The 18390-nt window shown below is 49.9% G+C and overlaps 1 protein-coding gene across 1 annotated transcript in view; it reads right to left on the bottom strand.

Moving 5' to 3' along the window:
- Positions 1 to 5725: 5725 nt before the first annotated feature.
- Igf2r (insulin like growth factor 2 receptor) overlaps positions 5726 to 18390 on the bottom strand; it is an 88528-nt gene continuing 75863 nt past the window's right edge. The window contains exons 34-46 of the mRNA XM_029471387.1: positions 17784 to 17933; positions 16721 to 16882; positions 15669 to 15876; positions 15231 to 15377; positions 14470 to 14704; positions 13742 to 13878; positions 12736 to 12850; positions 11640 to 11786; positions 10981 to 11168; positions 9499 to 9685; positions 8497 to 8640; positions 7639 to 7708; positions 5726 to 6586 (exon numbers count right to left, since the gene is read on the bottom strand). Coding sequence (XP_029327247.1) covers positions 6170 to 6586; positions 7639 to 7708; positions 8497 to 8640; positions 9499 to 9685; positions 10981 to 11168; positions 11640 to 11786; positions 12736 to 12850; positions 13742 to 13878; positions 14470 to 14704; positions 15231 to 15377; positions 15669 to 15876; positions 16721 to 16882; positions 17784 to 17933 — 2307 coding nt within the window. The 3' untranslated portion in view covers positions 5726 to 6169. The remainder of the gene's footprint in view (positions 6587 to 7638; positions 7709 to 8496; positions 8641 to 9498; positions 9686 to 10980; positions 11169 to 11639; positions 11787 to 12735; positions 12851 to 13741; positions 13879 to 14469; positions 14705 to 15230; positions 15378 to 15668; positions 15877 to 16720; positions 16883 to 17783; positions 17934 to 18390) is intronic.

The raw sequence follows: 18390 nt of genomic DNA, 5'->3' as shown, positions 1-18390 counted from the left end.
TCTCTCTCTCTCTCTCTCTCTCTCTCTCTCTGTGTGTGTGTGTGTGTGTGTGTGTGTGTGTGTGTGTGATCAGCCAGCTTCATGTTCCTGCCCCTATGGTTTCTGTGTCATGAAGAACTCCATCCCTTTGCATCCATAAGCCAAAATAACCTTCCTTAGTCTGGTTTCAGTCATGGTATTTCATCACACTAAGAGAAAAGTCACACAGCCTAACATGCGCACAGCCCCGCAGACTTATGAGTCCCTGTGTTTCTAAGATTCCTTGCTCCAAGGAACTCAGAGTTGGTCCCCTCCTGCCCAGGTGTGTCTACAAGCTGGCCTACTCAAAACATACTTCTCATAAGGCAGTGCCAGAGCTCTGCTCTCTCGGCCAGCTTTCTTCTTCTTCATAAGCGCTCAGCCTACGGAGCTCTGCTGGAAGGGCTGAACACATCCTGGAAGAATGGAGAAAGGCAGGTAAGTAGGAAGGTAGGCAATGAGGGATCGGGTGAGGAGGACAGAAGGAGGAAATATGCAAAGCCCCACCCCAAAGAGCAGTCAATGGATTAACACTGAGCAGGATACTTGTCTTTTTTGAGCCCCCAAAATATACACTTCCCTGAGATGTGTCCTGTGTATGTCTGCAGACTAGCCGAGGTGCAAAGGTCCCACTTTGAACACACACTAGAAGACAAGAATAGAAATCAGCACCCCCTCACTGTCCTCACATCCCCTCCCACCACACAGGGCCCTAAGCCCACCTCTGACTTATCCATGCAGAATATAGCTGCCCTGGTCTAGAGAGGAACTATGCTCGGGCCTGAGGGAGAGTCTTTCTTAGCCTATGTGGTTCCCTTTATCTTTACCCAGGTCTATGGTTCCAGTCCATATGCAAATGGCCAGATATCCCAGGCAATTTAAATTGCAAGACTCCTTCCTGAGAGGGAGCCATGCTCTGATGAATTCCCAGGTTAACTCCACAGTATAGGTGAGAACCCAAAGCCAGAAGGGCTGATGATACAGTCTGGATGTGTTTTTCTGCCAAATCTCAGGTTGAAATTTAACTGTTAATGGGATGGTATTGAGGCATGGCAAGACCTTTAAGAGATACTGGGTAATGCTGTTCCACCCTCATGAAGGGATTAAGGCAGTGATTCATACCTTCCTAATGCTGTGCCTCTTTACAGTCCCTCATGTTGTGCTGACCCCCCAACCATAAAACTATTGTTATTACTACTTCATAACCGCAACCTTGCTACTGTTATGAATCATAATGTAAATGTTTCCCATTGTGTTAGGTGCCTCTGTGAGAGGGTCATTTGGGACCCTTAGATTAAGGTTATTCCCAAGACACAAGCTTAGTTACAAGAACAAGCTACTAAGTAGCATCCGGTACCCTTTGCCCCTCTCTTTCATGTGTGCCCATTGGCCCTTATTTCTGGCATGAGTGATCATCATGGGACCATACTAGCTCCATATTCTTGGACTTTTCAGCCTCTACTGTGAGCCCAAAGTAACCTGCTTCCTTTAGACATGACTAGTCTGCAGTGTTTCGCTATATATATACAAAGATCACAAGTCACCTGCCCTGAGTCATGTCTCAGTAATTCACACACTACCCATTTACCAGTGACCCATTTTCCAAAACTTCCTATGCATCAGCTCAACTCATCTAATGTCCAACTAGACACAAATTCCATGTGGGTACCTTCCCCACTGTTGGAAAGTGGCCCCGGGGTGCTGGTACCTCCTGGAGCCAAGGGAGGAATGGGAATGTGGGTTGGGTAGGGGTGTTAGGGTCAGGGGTTGAAGTAACTACAGGAACAAGAATAGAAGCTGGGCTCATCTTAAAAGGGAGAAGCCAGGTTTGAGGGTAAGCCTGGGTCTTATAAAGTACTGGATTCCCAGGGTGCTCTATGGGTGACCCAAAAATCCTGGTGACCTTCCCATAGGCCATCCGTAAAATGGGGCTGACCCAGTCCTGCAGAACTGAGGTAGGGTTTGGGGAACATACACACTAAAGGGAAAAAAATCAGCCATGACTCAACAGGAAAGCTGAACCGGGCTTTCTGGTGAACCCAGTGGTTCCCAGTGTGAGGAGCTACCATTGGAGCAGTTTCCTTTTGTCCTGTCATTTCCTCGTATGGCTTTGTTGTTGCTGATGCTGTTTTGAGATAACCTAATGTAATCCAGACTGTGGTGATTTGAATACGCTTGGCCCATGGGAAATGGCACTATTAGGAGGTGTGGCCCTGTTGGATAGGTGCGGTCTTGTTGGAGGAAGTGTGTCACTGTAGGAGTGGGCTTTAAGAGAACCTCCTCCTGGCTGCCTGCAGGAGAGATTCAGTCTCTCCTGGTTGCCTTTGAATCAAGATACAGAACTCTCAGCTCCTTCTCCAGCACCATGTCTGCCTGCACACTGCCATGCTTTCCCACCATGATAATGGACTAAACCTCTGAAACTGTAAGCCAGCCCCGATTAGTCGTTTTCCTTATACGAGTTGCCTTGGTCATGTGTCTCTTCACAGCAATAAAACCCTAACCAAGACAGACTTGCTATAAATGCAACTGAGGTTGACTTAGAACTTCTGAACCTTGTTCAGCCAAGTGCTCCATGATAAATATGCATCACCACACATTGTTTCTACAGTTTGTTGGACCCGTGTGTGCAAGTGTTTTTCCACACATGCACACGTGGAGACCAGAGGTCAATGGTGCGTGTCTTCTGTCACTCTTAGCCAGACAGGGAAGGTGGGTGTCTCAGTGACCTCAGACTGGCTCAGCAGCAAGCCCCAAGGATCCTTTGCGGTGCCTTCTGGCAATGGGCCTGCAGGTGGATGTCTGGCTTTACGGTGTGTGTTGGGTGGATGGAGTCTGAGCAGGGTATAGAGGGGATCTCATGGGACAAGAACCTAAGAGTTTAAGAACTTTCCACACTGGGGCAACTCAAGAGAGAGAAGGCATCTGGATGCAGCAGTGAGCACTGATTCACTCAGCTCCTTTACTGTGCCAAGGGCCAAAACTCCTCACTAGCTTCCACCCCCAGCAGGACCCTGGCTTTAGTGCTTGCAGTGTGATGTGCCCACGCTCACATTGGGTGTGGCACTGTAGTCACAGAGAGGGTCCTGATCTGTAGGAATGACAGGCTCAGGTGCCCAGGGATGGGAGTCAGGGATGAAACTGAGAAGGCATCCTTTATCCTGTGTGATCACATTGCCTGTATGACCACAGAGGCGAGGGCCCAGCTTCTCTTTCCTCCTACATTAAGTATCACTGGCTCTGTCATCCACTTCGCCCTTCCACACTAGGCAGCTGCTGAAACTTCTGCCAAGACTGGTCCAGCAGCTGCTCGGCCCTCTGCGGGCTATGTGCAAAGGCTGCTCTATTCTCTTCACATCAGTGTGAGCACTGTGACCCTTTGCCTTGCCTGCTCCCTGGAACCAACTATGTCTATGTCTTCTTGCTCTGACAGAATTGTATCTGGAACCTACAAGAAGCTCGGCCAGAGTAGGGTCAGCATGGAGCCCAGACAAGATCCACACAACACAGGGCACGGTCAGCCTAAGATCCAGTGCCCCTCAGAGGCTGAAATAGGATTTCTAGAAGTCTGTGTCCTCTATGCCACCTTCCCGACAGGCTCTGGGGGCAGAAGGGAACAATAAGCTATGGGTTCTTGTCCATTATCTGCAGATATTCTAACAGGCTGGGTGTAGCCCTTCCTAAGTAAGGGCTTGGCTGGGTAGTGCTGTTTAGTGGGAGAAACTGGGACTTTCAGGTGCTTTACAATGTCCCGTGATTTCCTTTGCCCTCCACCCATTCCATCTCAGCATTCAACACTCAAAAGGGGAAGCACAGAAAAGAAAAAGCAAAACAAAAAAAACAAAACAGCAAAAGATTCTGGTTTTTCCTATTTGCTGTCAGGCAGGTTTGGCTAAAAGATCCTGTACCATCAGAGGCCAAGGGTCACTGGACTATATTCTCAAGAGGCTGGAGGAGCCAGGACCAAAGCATCCATACCTCTTAGCATCCCCTCTTTCCTACTGAGGGCCAGAGCTAAGCCCTCAGGGCAGGAGCCAGAACCTTACTCTGCCACTGGGCTTACTAAGTGGCAACGGACCTCTACAAATGCCGGCTCTGTATGGACAGGGAATATGGCTGGAAGAATAGCCCCTGGAGAGAATGCCAGAGCTTGCCTCATACCAAAATACCACAAGACATGGGCATGGTAACATATGTGTATAATCCCAGCGCTCAGAAGGACTTCCAAAGGCAGCAGCAGGTCATCTGTGGCTATAGAACAAGAGCAAGTTCTAGGCTCCACTAGGCAGGTTATTGTCTCAGAGTGTGTGCATCGGGGACCTGCGGGGGCAGTTTGTATGTAAGCACCACAGCAGAGCTCACTGACTACTGACTACAAGGTGGGTTGGCTGTGTACAGAGCACACACATACTGGGCACAGACAATTCACACCCTAGGCATGTGGAGTGGCACACATGAATCCTGTCTGTTATCTTTAACTGGTCAACAGAAGCCACAGGCAGCAAACAGTGACTTGTGGGAGCTTTCTGCTTCCGAGTCAACGCTCAGCGAGCTAAGGTGGCAAGCAAGCCATGCATTCACTTGGGCTTTTCTGGTCACTAGAAATGAATGGCAGTTTTGCTTTGGCAGACGGGAAGAGCAGAGAAGCAGAGGCTCATATTGGGAGAGTGTAGCCCTGAGATCCAGGGACAGCTGAAGACAGACGTAGCCAACTCCAGGAAAGGGGGAGGCGTAGCTTTACAGGACACTGTGGTAAAAACCAAATGTGAATGCCTTCTGAAGGGTAAACAGAAGGAAAAGCCAGGCATTCAGAGTGGCCACTAGCTTAGAGGTTATCATAATCAGGGGCTGGGGGTGGGGTGAGTCACTTACACATAGTTAATAATTTATCTTTATTGAAATTGAATACTTCATATTACAGTCAAGTTGATTAAAAATGAAGAGAAAAATCAATTTTTAAAAATACACTCAATGTGAAATCAAATAAGCTAGCAAAATCAGGCATAAACCAAGAAATCCGCGGGGTACTTTGCTTTTGGGTATGTAAGTACCACCTATCTACAACTCTATAATGTGAAAAAGAACACATCAAGAAAAGAATCCACAGCCAGTGGACTGGGCCTGCCCTCCCATCCTGGGACACTGCCCTAGCACAGCCCCCACACCAACACTGGCCCACCGCCTTTCACGGTGTCTGTAATAAATCACCCTGTGCAAATTAAGGCTTCTTATAGGTCGAATGGGTGATAAACATTTTCCCCCTTTAAAAAAACAAAAAAAGCAAAAAGCACAGTAAAGGTGGCATTATGAGAACCTGAAGAGATGAGACCTACAGCTCAGACCTGAAGCGCAGCTCCTCCCCAAGAACCTCTACTCCACCGTGTGCACAGACACCCACCTCTGGGTGAGCTGCTGGGACTCACCAGCTGGCAAAAGCAACACCCAGAGGGATTCGTGCAAAGAACTGCAACTACAGAGATGAGGTAGGGCACGGAGCAGGTGGGCCTTCCCAAACCTAGGCACTCGGGGACCTATGCATGTGTGTGTGCCCTTACAAAATGCAAAGCGAAGAATAGAATACTGCAGCTCACTAAAGTGTGCATCAAGGACCAGTTCAGGAGCCGTGTACAATGGCTCCGGCAGACTGCCAGCTTCACCTTATGCCCTTGCTGGCAAAAGAAACTGGTTTTGTTTTTGTTGTTTTTCCTTTTTCGCAAACCTGAGTAGTAATTGTCAAAGTCAATAAATAGGGGAGAGAATTACAATGCTAAAAATATAAATGGTCACCCCGTAGGGTCTAAAGCAGCAAGGGTTTTTTTCAAACACAGCCCTCTGTTGTGAGATGCATGTGGCCTGGGCACCTGTTGGAAGCACACAGCAGCTATGATCGTAAGTGAGGACTTGGGGCAAACCCCTGGGCACGAAGTACCGCCCTTTGGCCGATTCAAGCAACACCTTGTTCCATTGACTGTAAACGATCATGAAGGAGTGGTGCCCACCTCCCCCATCCTCTCCCCCATTACAGAAACTCTTCCCTTTGAAGCAGTTTTGTTAAAGGCAAAATGACAGACGCATCATCGAGCTGAAGTCTTATTTGGTTGGAGGTGCTTGGCTGTCCATGGCTCCACCTTCTTCTGTAGGCACCACGGAGTTAGATGTGTAAGAGGTCCTCGTCGCTGTCATCATGGAAGGACACCAGCTTGGCAGGGGCTGTTGGCTTGCGCTGTCCGGGTCTGAACTTCCCTTTTCTGGCCTTGTCACCTCGGACCAGCCCCAGCCTCTCACCCTCCCTTTCCTTCAGGACCTTGCGCTGTGGGTTTCTCAGAGGCTGTGAGCTTTCCACCTCCGCTCCTCTGCCTGAGTGAACTTTCACCTCTGGGATGGTCAGGACCTCATCCTCACTGTCTTGGTCGTCCCCGTGCAGGGAAGTGAGAGCTTCTGCTTTCACCGCCTTGGTGGTGATGTGGCCGTTTTCCTGCCCGTCCTTGCCTAGTCTCGGGGCTGGCACCTGGATCTCTTCCATCAGCCATTCTGTCTCATTCTCATCTGTCTCCTCCTCCTTGCTGACCTAACAGGGAACAGAAGCAGAGACCATGAGACTCAGCAAAGAGACCTGTCTGCTGCAGGAGAGCTCTCCTGATACAGGCCACCCCAGGGCCTCTCTCTGGTGTATGAGATGAGAACCTGCAAAGTAGAACCTTCGGCAAGAGCCTCATAGCCAAATGAGCAGGCCAGGCAGACAGGACCTGACAGGGCTCATGACTGTTCAGCAGTCAGTGCTGGCAGAGAGGGACTCTCCTGGGCCACTGTATACTAGGGACTGGGCATCCAGTGTGTAGAAGACATAGGAAGGGCTTATATCAGGGCATTTAACTTTTAAATTGTATTTATCTATGTGTATTCCAAATGTGTACAGGTTCACATGAGTGTGCACACATAGGAGAGGCTTGAGTGTCTATCCACCTTGGTCCTTCTGCTTTGCTTTGGTTTTGAGATAAGGTCTCACACTGTCCTAGAGCTCACCAAGCAGGTGAGGCTGGCTGGCTGCCACACAAGCCCAGAGCTCCACCAGTTTTGAATTCCCTACCTGCTGGGGTTCTAGCATGTGGTTTTTGTTGTTGTTTGAGTCCTAGAGGATTAGACTCTGGTCCTTTTCAAGCACTTACTAACCATGCCATCTTCCCAGCCTCAATTTAGTTTAAGAAGTGATTTGTTGGTGTGTATGAAAACTAGCAGCACATCTGTATCCTCTGACTGGCCTCTTTTCAATGTTTACCAAAGTTTATCTGAAACTACCCAAATGCTGCGAGTACAGAAATTCCAGCACTATGGCTTTTTTTTTTTTCCTTAAATTAAAAAAAAAAAGAAGAAGAAGAAGAAGAACAAGAATTATTATTATTATTATTATTCCCCAAAGCCTGGGAACAGACTAGATATCAGGTCATCTAAAGGAACTGTACTGTGAGAAACTTGAAGGCAGAAAGTCCACAGAAGTGGTGTCAGGGTGAGAGGTTTCTTTCCAATGCCAAGCCACCAACACACTCTTCCCAGCATGCAGAACAGGCTGAGGCAGCAGGGGGCAGCCCTCAGCCAGCAGCTGCCCGACTCAGTGGACAGTACCTTTGAGTACTTGTAGGACACTCCCGAGCTTCTTCTGCAGCAGCTGGTCAGCTTGTTTATCACAGTCTCCCTGTCAAAATGGAGAGCACAGTAAGTCCACAGCAGAAGGAGCAGGGACAAGGGACCCAGCTGGCTGGCCCTGAGTCGAGTCTGTGCAACTCCTAAGGGCTGTGTCCCACAAACACAGCCCTCCCAGGGTGAGGCACAACCAGAACCCCAGGGCCCAGCACGAGGCAGATGAATGAGTCTTGCTGCACCTCAAGCTTCCCAAGGTTGGCAGTGGGAACACACTTTGCATGTGCCTAGCCTGCCCTGACACTGGGCCCTCCCATAGAAACATACCCACCGCTCTGCTTGAGCCCCACTCCTGCCTCTGAATTCATTTCTGAGTGTGGTTGGCTCTGGTCAGTACCCTCGAGCACTTCCCAAGGGCCTAACTTGTGACATAAAAATCTGAGGAGAGCACGACTGACATACAGAAGGCATTTAATTAATGTTCACTTTCTGTGACATAGAGAAGGAGGGTTAGCTGATCAGGATAAAAGTCTGCTCCAGTAAGATTCTTAATTTCTTATTACTTTTTGGGCTTCACACGAGGCTGCGTGCCAATGAGAAAGAAGCCTGTGGTGTGCACACCCAGTGTGAACCAGAACCACAGCGGCACCTATGGACAATGCCAAAGTTCTAGACAATCTCATGCCATGTCATGGAGATGAAGACATTAAAAGGCAACAGTGACTGTGTTTTGGAATCCTCAATCTAGATGCTTGCTGTGTCAGGCTCAAAACCCAAGCCTGTGCCCAAGCATCAGGGCACTACTTGCCACACCCAGCTCTCCTACTGTGCTGCCCACCTTACCTTCTCTCCTTCTTATGCAGCAGTAAGGCCAGCAAACAGCCAGTCAGCGCCACCAGGAGAAGACTGAGGACTGCCCCAACGGCCTGACTCCGCTCTGAGAGTCCTTTATACTCCGGCCCCACGTCCTCATCCTCAAAGTCCTCACTAGAGAGAAACCACATGGGAGGAGAGGGAGCGGTGTCAGGAACTGTGTCTAAAAGCACTCCCAGGAACCTGCTTACTGAGCCAGTCCCCCCAGGACACATGATCCACCAGATATAGAAAACAACATGTGGAATGCCTGGAGACTTCACTTAAAGCAGTCAGCAGCAGGCCAACTGCAGATGGTACTGCTTTAGGGATCAGGAAATAAATACCAGGAGCTGAAGACGTGGACCAGCCAAGGACATCATTTCTTTTGGGTCTGCCCAGCCCTGCAAAACCCTCTGGGCCAGGCAAAAGCAGAGCTTCTCCTATACTGGGTCACCTTAGGACCTAACCCCAGGGCTTCTGGGTAGAGGGGATATCTATGACAGGTTGACTTTAAAATTTCTTTAGATTCTACCTTTGATTTCTCATTGAAACTAAGGATTACTTATAAATAAATGGGTTTTAGTTTTCACATGTAATATGGCCCTGGACACAAGACCACCAGTTTCCTCCTCTCTGGCCTGGAGGCCTCAGAACAGAAGTGCACTCCCCTTGCTGCCCACCAAACCCAGCCTCTGGAGTACACTCGACGGGCATTCAGAGGGAGCTTCTCATTGGCTTCGCCATGTCAAGTGCACACTAGAGCATACAGAGAATGCTGAAGGAGGTACAGTCAGCCCTGCTCCCCAACAGCTGGGGGAAGCACAGTCAACACTACCTGGGACAAAGAGCAATGGTAGCCATGCCACAGACCAGATAGCAGCAAGCCAATCTTTTGGGCACACCCACATCCTCCCCAGTGTTACACCTAGGAGACACACACATGCTTACTCTTGAACAGTCATGTGAGAGGGACATGAGCATCACACTCACCCCAGAGGACACACAGCTGAAGTGTACCAGGAGAACAGGTACTGGCAGTCAGCAGTCTCGTGGCTGAACTCTGGGATGCCATCCTTCACCAGAGGGTCACAGTGGAAGAAAATGGTGGAAGAAACAGACTTGGTCTTATCTTTCCCACACTTGGAGGAAGAGGTAAACACCACATCCAGATCTCCATCTGTCACACAGGAAAGGAGACAGCACAGCACTATTAGCACCCACCAAGAGGATGCTTTCACGGTCTGTCAAAGTTGGCACAGGCTTAATGTTAAAGGTGCAAACCCGCAAAGGCCCATGTGTGTACTCTGCCTTCACAGCTTACATAGCGCCCTAAGCAAGGGACGACTTTAACCTCACTGGCTGCTAGGACAATTTATGGTGGCTGGCCAGGAGGTCTCATTCTACCTGGAGAACAAGACTGACCACCAGGACACCAACTAATTGTGCCTAGACACTTGAATCCAGCAAGATCCTAAGTTGTAAGGCTCAGCGAACAAACTCAGCTGGCCAGCAATACATGCAGGACCTCACTATGGGGATGGCAGCAGCACAGCCTCGGTCCACAGGAGAGGTTCACACCTCACTGTGTCCCCACAGTGGCTGCAGCACAGCGAGAGGCCAGAGGAAGAGCTGTACATGACCCCACCCCTTCCATGAGCATCTTGTCATGGGTGACTACCATCTACTAAACATCTACTGGGATCAACTGCATGCATCAGGACAGCAGTTTCCAGTTAATTCCTAGAGTGCTCAATCACATTTCCAAATGGGACTGAAGTGGAAAGCCACCGAGCTAGTCCTTGGTGTCAGAAATAAAGGGACCCTGATCTAACCTCACGCTTATCAGTCCATGTTCTCTTAATCATCTCAAAATGCTATTTTAAAAGTTCATAGGGCCACACAGTTCAAAAAAACAAATTACAAGAATTATATGGTGAATGGTAAGTTATTTAAAATACAGATACACATGTGACCTGCCAGGAATATAGTCACAAGAGCATAAGAACGCCTGGTGCCATCTACAACCTTCCCACACCAATCTCACTGAGCTTGCCAGGATTCCTCCACTGTGCATGTGTGTGCATGCTTATGCATGTGTGTGTGTCCCTCTATCGTGTGGGTCTCAGGAGTGAAGCTCAGGTCTTCAGGCTTGGCAGCCGGGAGGGCCCTTCCCCACTGACCAGCTCCCTCTTGACCTTCTCTAATGCTCCTTGCCATTTCTGAAGGAGGAAGTAGCATGTTAACACCAGGCCGCAGTGAGTGTGCCCTGTGACGTCTCCTGCCTGGCCCACCAGAGTAGCATCAGCTCGTGAAGGGAGCTGGAATAGGTCTGAGCTCGCCATGCCGTGGGTGTATGAAACCGCCATGCCGTGGGTGTGTGAGACTGCCATGCCGTGGGTGTGTGGATGAGCACGGGAAGCTCTCCCTGTGAAAAGCTGTACCCGGAACCACTAACAGGAAACTGCGAGTTACCTTGGACGTAGTACTTGGTCATGTCAGAGGTGCCTACTTTCCTGCTGAAATGCTGGTCATTGGGCTTCACCTGGCAGATGTTGGCACCAGAGCATGCAGGGTAAGAAGAGCTGGTGATGGAGGAGAGCTGGATTTCATATAGGTAGTTGTCCCCATTGGTCCTCATGTCTCCAGAGGCGCTGAATAGCCTGAGGCAGAGGAGAGTACAGTGGTCATACTCTTTCCTCTGCATGTTCCAGCCAGGCAAGGCTTCAGTCATCGGCCTGCCCAGTCCCGCCTCCTGGGATGACTGCACTATCTCACACACTGCGGACAGCACACGCAGTGCACTTGCCCCAAGAGAGCCCATGACACCGCTAAGAGATGGACCTTACTTCTAGCTAACATGCTGGTCAGCCCAGAGTTCCTTATTCTCTCTGTGTTCCGAGACCCTTAACTCCAGCAGTAAGGGGAGAGGGAAACTGCTTTTTATAAGGAATTCACCACTGAGTGTCAAATGACAAAGAAGCAGTCCTTTTGCTTGGTGTAAGCCATACTTGGTCACTTCCCAACTGTCACTGAAGCCTAGACTGCCTACCTGGCAGCACGCCTGCAGGGCAAGACTTACAGTCTTGTTCCCTCGGAGTGTGCGTCAGCCAAACAGGCAGGCTTCCACTTACTTAAAATAAATCTCGCCGAGGCTGAAGCTCTTGCCGGTCACAGGGTTGGTGAGCGTTCCGTTCACCATGGTCACCTCCTGAGGCCTCACCGCACAGGCAGCCCGTGAGTACCAGTAAAAGTAGTAGGTGCAGCTGACATCATCAAACCTGAGAGGGAGCAGACCCCGTTACCTCGGGGCCACACACAGCAAGGCTGCCACATACATAGCTGGAGAGGTCCTTGGGAGCCACCGCTCTTGGTCCCCACGGGGACTGTGTGAGTGACAGCTCTGGGCCAGGACGACTGTCCTGGTCACTATGCTTCAGCACAGTACGAGGATGACATTAGCAATGTGGGAAGCAGACTGGGATGCAGTGCCTGCTGACCCTAGGGACACAAACCTGTGACTCCAGCCACTGAGACAGAGGTAAAAGGTGGCAAGTTCCTGTCACAGTTACAGAACAAATCCAAGGCCAACCTGGACACGTTAGTGTCATCCTGTGTCAAACAACAAGACAGCTGGAGCTACTTACTGCTCAAGAGCACAGCAGCAGCCTGGTTTGCACAAAGCTCTAGGTTCGACCCCACCCTCACAGAGAAAAACCAAACTCAATAACAATGTCTTAGCATATGAAGCTGGAAACTCTGAACCTAGACTTGTACAAATAGTATCTTAGCCTCAGAAGTTAAAGACCCTTTCAAAGCAATTTCCAAAACAGCAGTTCACATGCTCCCCCTGTTGGCCACAATCCCTCTAACACCACCACCAACTGCCTGGAATCACCCAGAACCTGCTAGTTGGTGGTGCAATGAGCACCCCCTTAATTCTCCCATGATGAGGGGCAGCAGCCAGATCTGCACTGCTCAGGCTAGCGTCAGCACCTCCAAAGCTGACTCAGGAGTAGGTTTCTTAAGGCAAACCAGGCTAAAAAGCTGAGGTGGCCTTAGCCCTCAGATGGAGTAGGGGCACCTCCTGTGGGACACAACCTGTCCTCTAAGGCCTCAGTGTCAGTGGGCATTTCTGCCACACACAGTGCCAGTCCCAGACACCGTCTCCTCTGTGTGCACATTCCCCACTCCCATGTTGGGAGCACAGTGCGCTCGCCCGTGGCTCACCTCTTGAATGCAGGCCTGCCCACAGTCTTCGCACAGGTCAATTCAATTACAGACGACGCAGTCTTATTCCCACCACAAGGGTAGCCTTTCGAGTAAGTAACAATGACCGTTTCATCTGAAACATGAGACAGTGAGTTGGCATTATTTCTAGTGCACTGCAGAACAATGTCAGGGCTTAAAAATCTACTGCAAAGGCAAGTGTCGGCTGTCTAAAAGTGTCCTCCATACTCAATGGCAGTTTCTGGCCCATACACTCAACCCATACTACCATAACCAAGGAAACAGCAAGACTGTGAGCTTCCTGGGTCCTCAGGAATGAATGCTAAGCCTCCACGGCCACACCTAGATGACCAGCATCCAGCTCTACAGTCGTCAGGAACTTCGGGGATAGAGGATTCCGAAGATGTGAGTTTGCCCAGGTGGTTCATGTGGTGAGATTGAAATTCTCAAAGGGAGGCCACTTTCTTGATTGAGTTTGTTATTAAAGGCCATGGGAATTCCCTCAGAATCCCTTCTCCAATATTCATGTCACCTTGTAGTTCAAACAGCACAATGGGGATCCTACTCTAGCCTTAGAGGCAGAGCCAACACAGCCTGGTCACTATGTGCTCCCTTAGCTGGGAAAATATGCCTGTCCTCTAACAGCAGATCCCTTCCTTCCCCTTGGTGATCGTGTCATGATTCCCATCCAAGTGCTTGAGGGAACACGTGGCCATCTGTACAGCGCCCTGTGTGACCATAGCTTTTTTAGATGTGTGTAGATGTACACTGAGAAGCCAATGTGCACCCGGAACATGATCAGCGAAGGTGCTTTGAACAGGCTACCTGTGCCTCAGAGTGTAAAAACAGCATGGACTTCATGTTCCAGGAAGTGGGTAGAAATGCTTCAACTAGTCACGGGGTTTCCACCAAAGCTCAGGCACTTTCTCCATCACACCAGAGACAGCCTCACCTTGCCAATCTTGATGCAGCAACTGAGTCAAGTACAAACACCCCAGAGCCTTACCTATGACTTCCAATTTTTGTGTATGGACAAGCCCCAAAACCTGGACTTGACCAGTGGCACTCTTCTTGCAAATGCTGGCTCTTTCAGAGCAGTCCAGGGGACCTTTGTATACTCTTTGGCACAGATTGATAAAGTACCTACAGAATGACACAAAGGGGTGTGAAAAGGGCAAATGAAAGTTCTACTCCGAGTACACTGGACAGACCCGTGGACTCCACAAACTGACTCTCGATAGCCTTGGGTGTGCAGAAGAAATGGAGAGTGGAGCAGCCATACAGAGAAGCTGACTCAACAGGCTCACATGTAGTGGCATGTCCCCATGCAGCCCTGACATAGTGCAGACAGGAGAAAAGGCTGTGGAGGGATAGCAGGCACTCACCTAAGTCCCCCAATTCATAGCCCTGATTTACAGCAGACCCCGTGAGGCTCAGGGTCCCTGGCACAGCAGGCACTCCCCACAGGGAACAGTCAGGGTAATTAGTTCAGAAGGCAAAGGCAGTGCTAAAAGAGCGGGCAAAAGTCTTAGAAAACCTATCCTGCCCTCAAAACCTGAGCAACTGTCAGGGCTCCGGTCTCTGTGGGTGCTCACCAGAACTCCCCATATACTGTGATTTCAGAGTCACTCACTGACAATCTAGGCTGTGTCTCAATGAAAGCCTCAAACCCCACAGGTATGTGATATTCCTGACTTTGCAAACCTGAGGGACCACAGGCAGTGGCATACTCACGAGTTTCCTTCATGCACAAAGTCCCAGGACCCCGTGAGGGATGAGAGCAGTCGCAAGTCATAGGTCTTATGCTTCTGAACAAACTTGCACTCCATCTTCTTTGGAGGGCAGACAACTTTTGTCTTCCACTCAAATGTCACCTCACACCCACGATCTTCACTGAACACTTGTGGCCTCCCAATATCTTCACTTTCATCACACGTAAATATGATCGCAGACATCCGGTAGCTGTTGGCTGGGGAGCAATAGTGTGCAAAGGTCAGACCTAGGGCGGGGCACAAACCTTGACTTCTCCCACCTCTTTATTACTCCTGGCTGTTTCCCCGAGTGCAGCTCCGGCCACAGTCTGTCTCACTCCGAAGATCTATCCACTTACAAACTCAGTTCCTCAGACCACACCAAGATCCCTCCTGGGAAAGCATTCAACACTTGCCTACACACTAATAATGACAAGAATTTAAAGAATCAGCCAACCATCTGTAACAACCTAAAAACTTCAGGGCCACCGATAGAAGACTTGGAGCTAGTCATCTGTCATGAGTCAAATGCCTGTCCTCGATCACATAGAGAACTACAGAGCGTCGGCCTTCACGCCACTCTCTTTCCACCCCTAAGTCGCAAAGGAGCCATGGTGCTCAAGTTTGGCTCTCCATGAACATCATCCTTAGCTAACAAGAACAAAACTTACATAAGAATCACTAATTAGCTTGGCCGCCCATAGAACACCTGCTCCCCTCCCCCAAACTCAGCTACCCACTCACTCTGTCTGCAGAAGCCCCACTCGTGGTCACGATCATAATTTGCAGTTTTGCTACACCACAGTTTCGCTCGTCCCTCTAATACACATTCATCATAGCTCTTCCCTTTGTAAATGAAGGGGAAGACACAGGGCTCGCCATCATCCGTTTCTGGAAGGAAAGAGGCATGGATTATACACAAGCATCAATGAATCAGCCGTGCCTTACTAGATGCCACCCAAAGACTCCCTAAGAAGCTGTGTACCTGCCCTGCTAGGCAGGATTCACCCAAACAGACAAGCAACAGACAGCATCATGTTCCAGACACAGCCATTCATACCAGGGAAAGAGATGTGGCGGGGTACAGTGCTCACAGGTCTGAAGCTTCATCCCTCAAGTATTTCTCTGCTAAGTCAATCCGTCTACAAGAACTGTGAACTTGACCATACTGTGAAGAGTTACCTGGAGGGCAAGGATCACCATTCACATAGCTCAGAATGACTGCTTCATCTTGGTGCCTGTAATCCAGCTGCATCGATGCAAGGCGCCCAAAAGAAGCTCCTTTGTTCCCAGAGAGCAGACAGACACCGCCATCCTTGCAGCCTTCCTGGTCTAAGCCAGCTGCTGCTGTGCACACCCCTATACTATATGTGCGAGCATCCCGAGTAACCTGCAAGGACAAATGGCAATGTGTGGCTACTGACAGCTGTGACCAGAGCACAGGCTCCCACAGTTCACGTCCCTGTACTGAATCGGACCATGACCCCTGCTGTTTTCCTGGCCAAGACCACGTCCAGAGAACACCAGAAGTCATCCTGGGCCAGTCTCTTTTCTATCTTGCCTTCTCCCTGGTGGCCCAGGCAGCCAATAGTACTGCCCATCTGTTTTCTCCAGCCTGAGGCTGCTGCTCTGAGTCCCAGGTTCCCCCTTCCTTTGGGATACGCAGAGCAGACAGCCCACATGTGAGCATGGGCCTCGCTTTCCTCACTCACTGCGCTCATGAAGAAAACTATCCCTGAACTGCAGGCACCAACCCCTGAGAAAGGTTCAGAACTTACCAGGCTCACTGAAAGCCTCCCAGGCCACAGATTCATGCATGAAAGGCTCTGCACAATGCTGCCTCTCCCCCTTGTCTCTGTGGTTGGCAGACTGCATCTCTTTACCTTGAGCTAAGTCTGACAACTCAGTGACCCTCTGTATAGGCTCCCAGTAACTATACAAATCTTGCCCTGGCCCAGGTGTGTGTTCCAGTGCATGCAGGCTCCCAGTAACTATACAAATCTTGCCCTGGCCCAGGTGTGTGTTCCAGTGCATGCAGGCTCCCAGTAACTTTACAAATCTTGCCCTGGCCCAGGTGTGTGTTCCAATGCATGTCCTCAAGTCACTCTGCCTATTATCCACTTGGGTCACAGAGCTCCAGGGCCTGCCTCATAGGTTACTGATTCTTGTCCAGCCCTGGGTCAAAGCGTCTTGGCCCTCTGGAGGCCGGCAAGGCTATGGGAAGGCAGGCTTACCTTGAAAGTGCTTGTGGAAAGGCTGCTCAGGTTGAAGCTATAGAGCAGCTGCTCGTCTGTTACAGCACAGCCCTGTGTCTTCACTTCGTCAGGACAGACAATCGGAGTCTCCCACTCAAACACAAAGTCGCAGTCATTGGTCCTTATCAGCTTAGGAGTTCCCTGTGGCCAAGAAAAACATGAGTCTTTTTTTAAAATGTGTAGCCCAGGTTTGCCTCAATCTCGTGATCCTCCTGCCTCTGCCTCCTTCAGCACATTCTACCAGTGTGAGCCACCACAACTGGTGAAAAAACGTGAGTCTTAAAAACCACAGCCACCATACTCTTTCCTGGGAACAGCGAAGACATACACCCCTGCCACACACGACAAATGCAAGCATAGTGGAACCCAAGAGCAGGTCTGCATCCTGCATATTTAGACACCAGGAATGCCATGAGGGCAAAAGTACTTGAGCCACATGCGCCACAGGCCATGAACCCTGAATGAGAGAGAGCATGGCTCTCCATCACGCAGCAGCAGCAGCAGCAGCAGCAGCAGCAGCAGCAGCAGCAGCAGCAGCCGCCGCCACCAGGTGGGCGGGAGCTGCATACACTTGCTGCTGAGCTCCATACGGAGCCATGTGGGGAAAGAGCTTCTACTAAAGACGGAAAGCACTGTGAAGGACAGAGCGTCAGCTGCACAGGGCACTGCTGCCCTGTGAATGACAAGCCCTCAGTGCATCCCAGATGTCAGCAGGTCAGAGCAGACAACAGTCCCGCCTGCTCATCTGGTCCTGAGAGATAATAAAGCTATGTAATGAATGATGATGGCACATGCCAAAAAAAGTCTAATCAGAAAACCGATCACCTTATAGTTTAAAAAAATAAAGATATTTCAACCTTTTAATGTGTTCAGAATCAGTGCTCAATAAATGATTTCTACTCTCAAAGCTTCCATGACTTTGAACAACAGAAAGCATCCGTGTTAACTCAGACTTACTCACACCCCAAGGCATGTTCTCGGGTGGTTTCAGCACACTGCCCAATGGAGGGTTTCCAGTGAAGCTGATAGGGCAGGCACTCACCATGCTGACTCCTCTCTTGCAGTGAAATGTGATCAGTGAGGTGTAGTTCATATATTTGTCTGCTAAGCAATGAGTGCTGCTCTCAAAGTTCAGGTAGACTTCATTCGCCACAGGATTGAATATTGGAGGGCCTGAGACTCTACCAATATCCTAGAACAGAAGAAGTAAACGGTGTTTTACAACCATGCCAAGGTTGGCAGATTAGGAATTCACGTGGAACTGCAGCAGTTCTCACTGTCAGCCTTAGAGAAATACCTGTACTGCTTTGTGATTGGCATGCAAAAAGGTCACCAGAATGCAGAGATACCAGAGACACATGGACAAAGGCCAAGGGTGTTCCTACTCATGGTCAGCTCTCAGATTCTGAGCACTAAGGACTTCTGTCCTCACTCACAGCAAGAATTCCACAGTCCTGGGCCCAGAAGGAGGAAGGCAGGAGCCTGGGCAAGGCTCTTCCTAGTGTTGCGATATTCACACTACCTTGAGACTGCCTCTTGCTCAGCTCAGCAGTGTCTGATGGGAATGTCCACAGAGGGGACAACTCTCACTTACTCCATGTCGTTGCGTAGGACAGCGGCAGACATATACAATACCTCTTCAGTCAGTT

Source organism: Mus caroli, chromosome 17 (assembly GCF_900094665.2).
Source record: "Mus caroli chromosome 17, CAROLI_EIJ_v1.1, whole genome shotgun sequence".
NCBI classification, from domain to species: Eukaryota; Metazoa; Chordata; class Mammalia; order Rodentia; family Muridae; genus Mus; species Mus caroli.
Note: the sequence above shows the minus strand (reverse complement) of the source record. Positions and strands in the feature narration are given on the sequence as shown.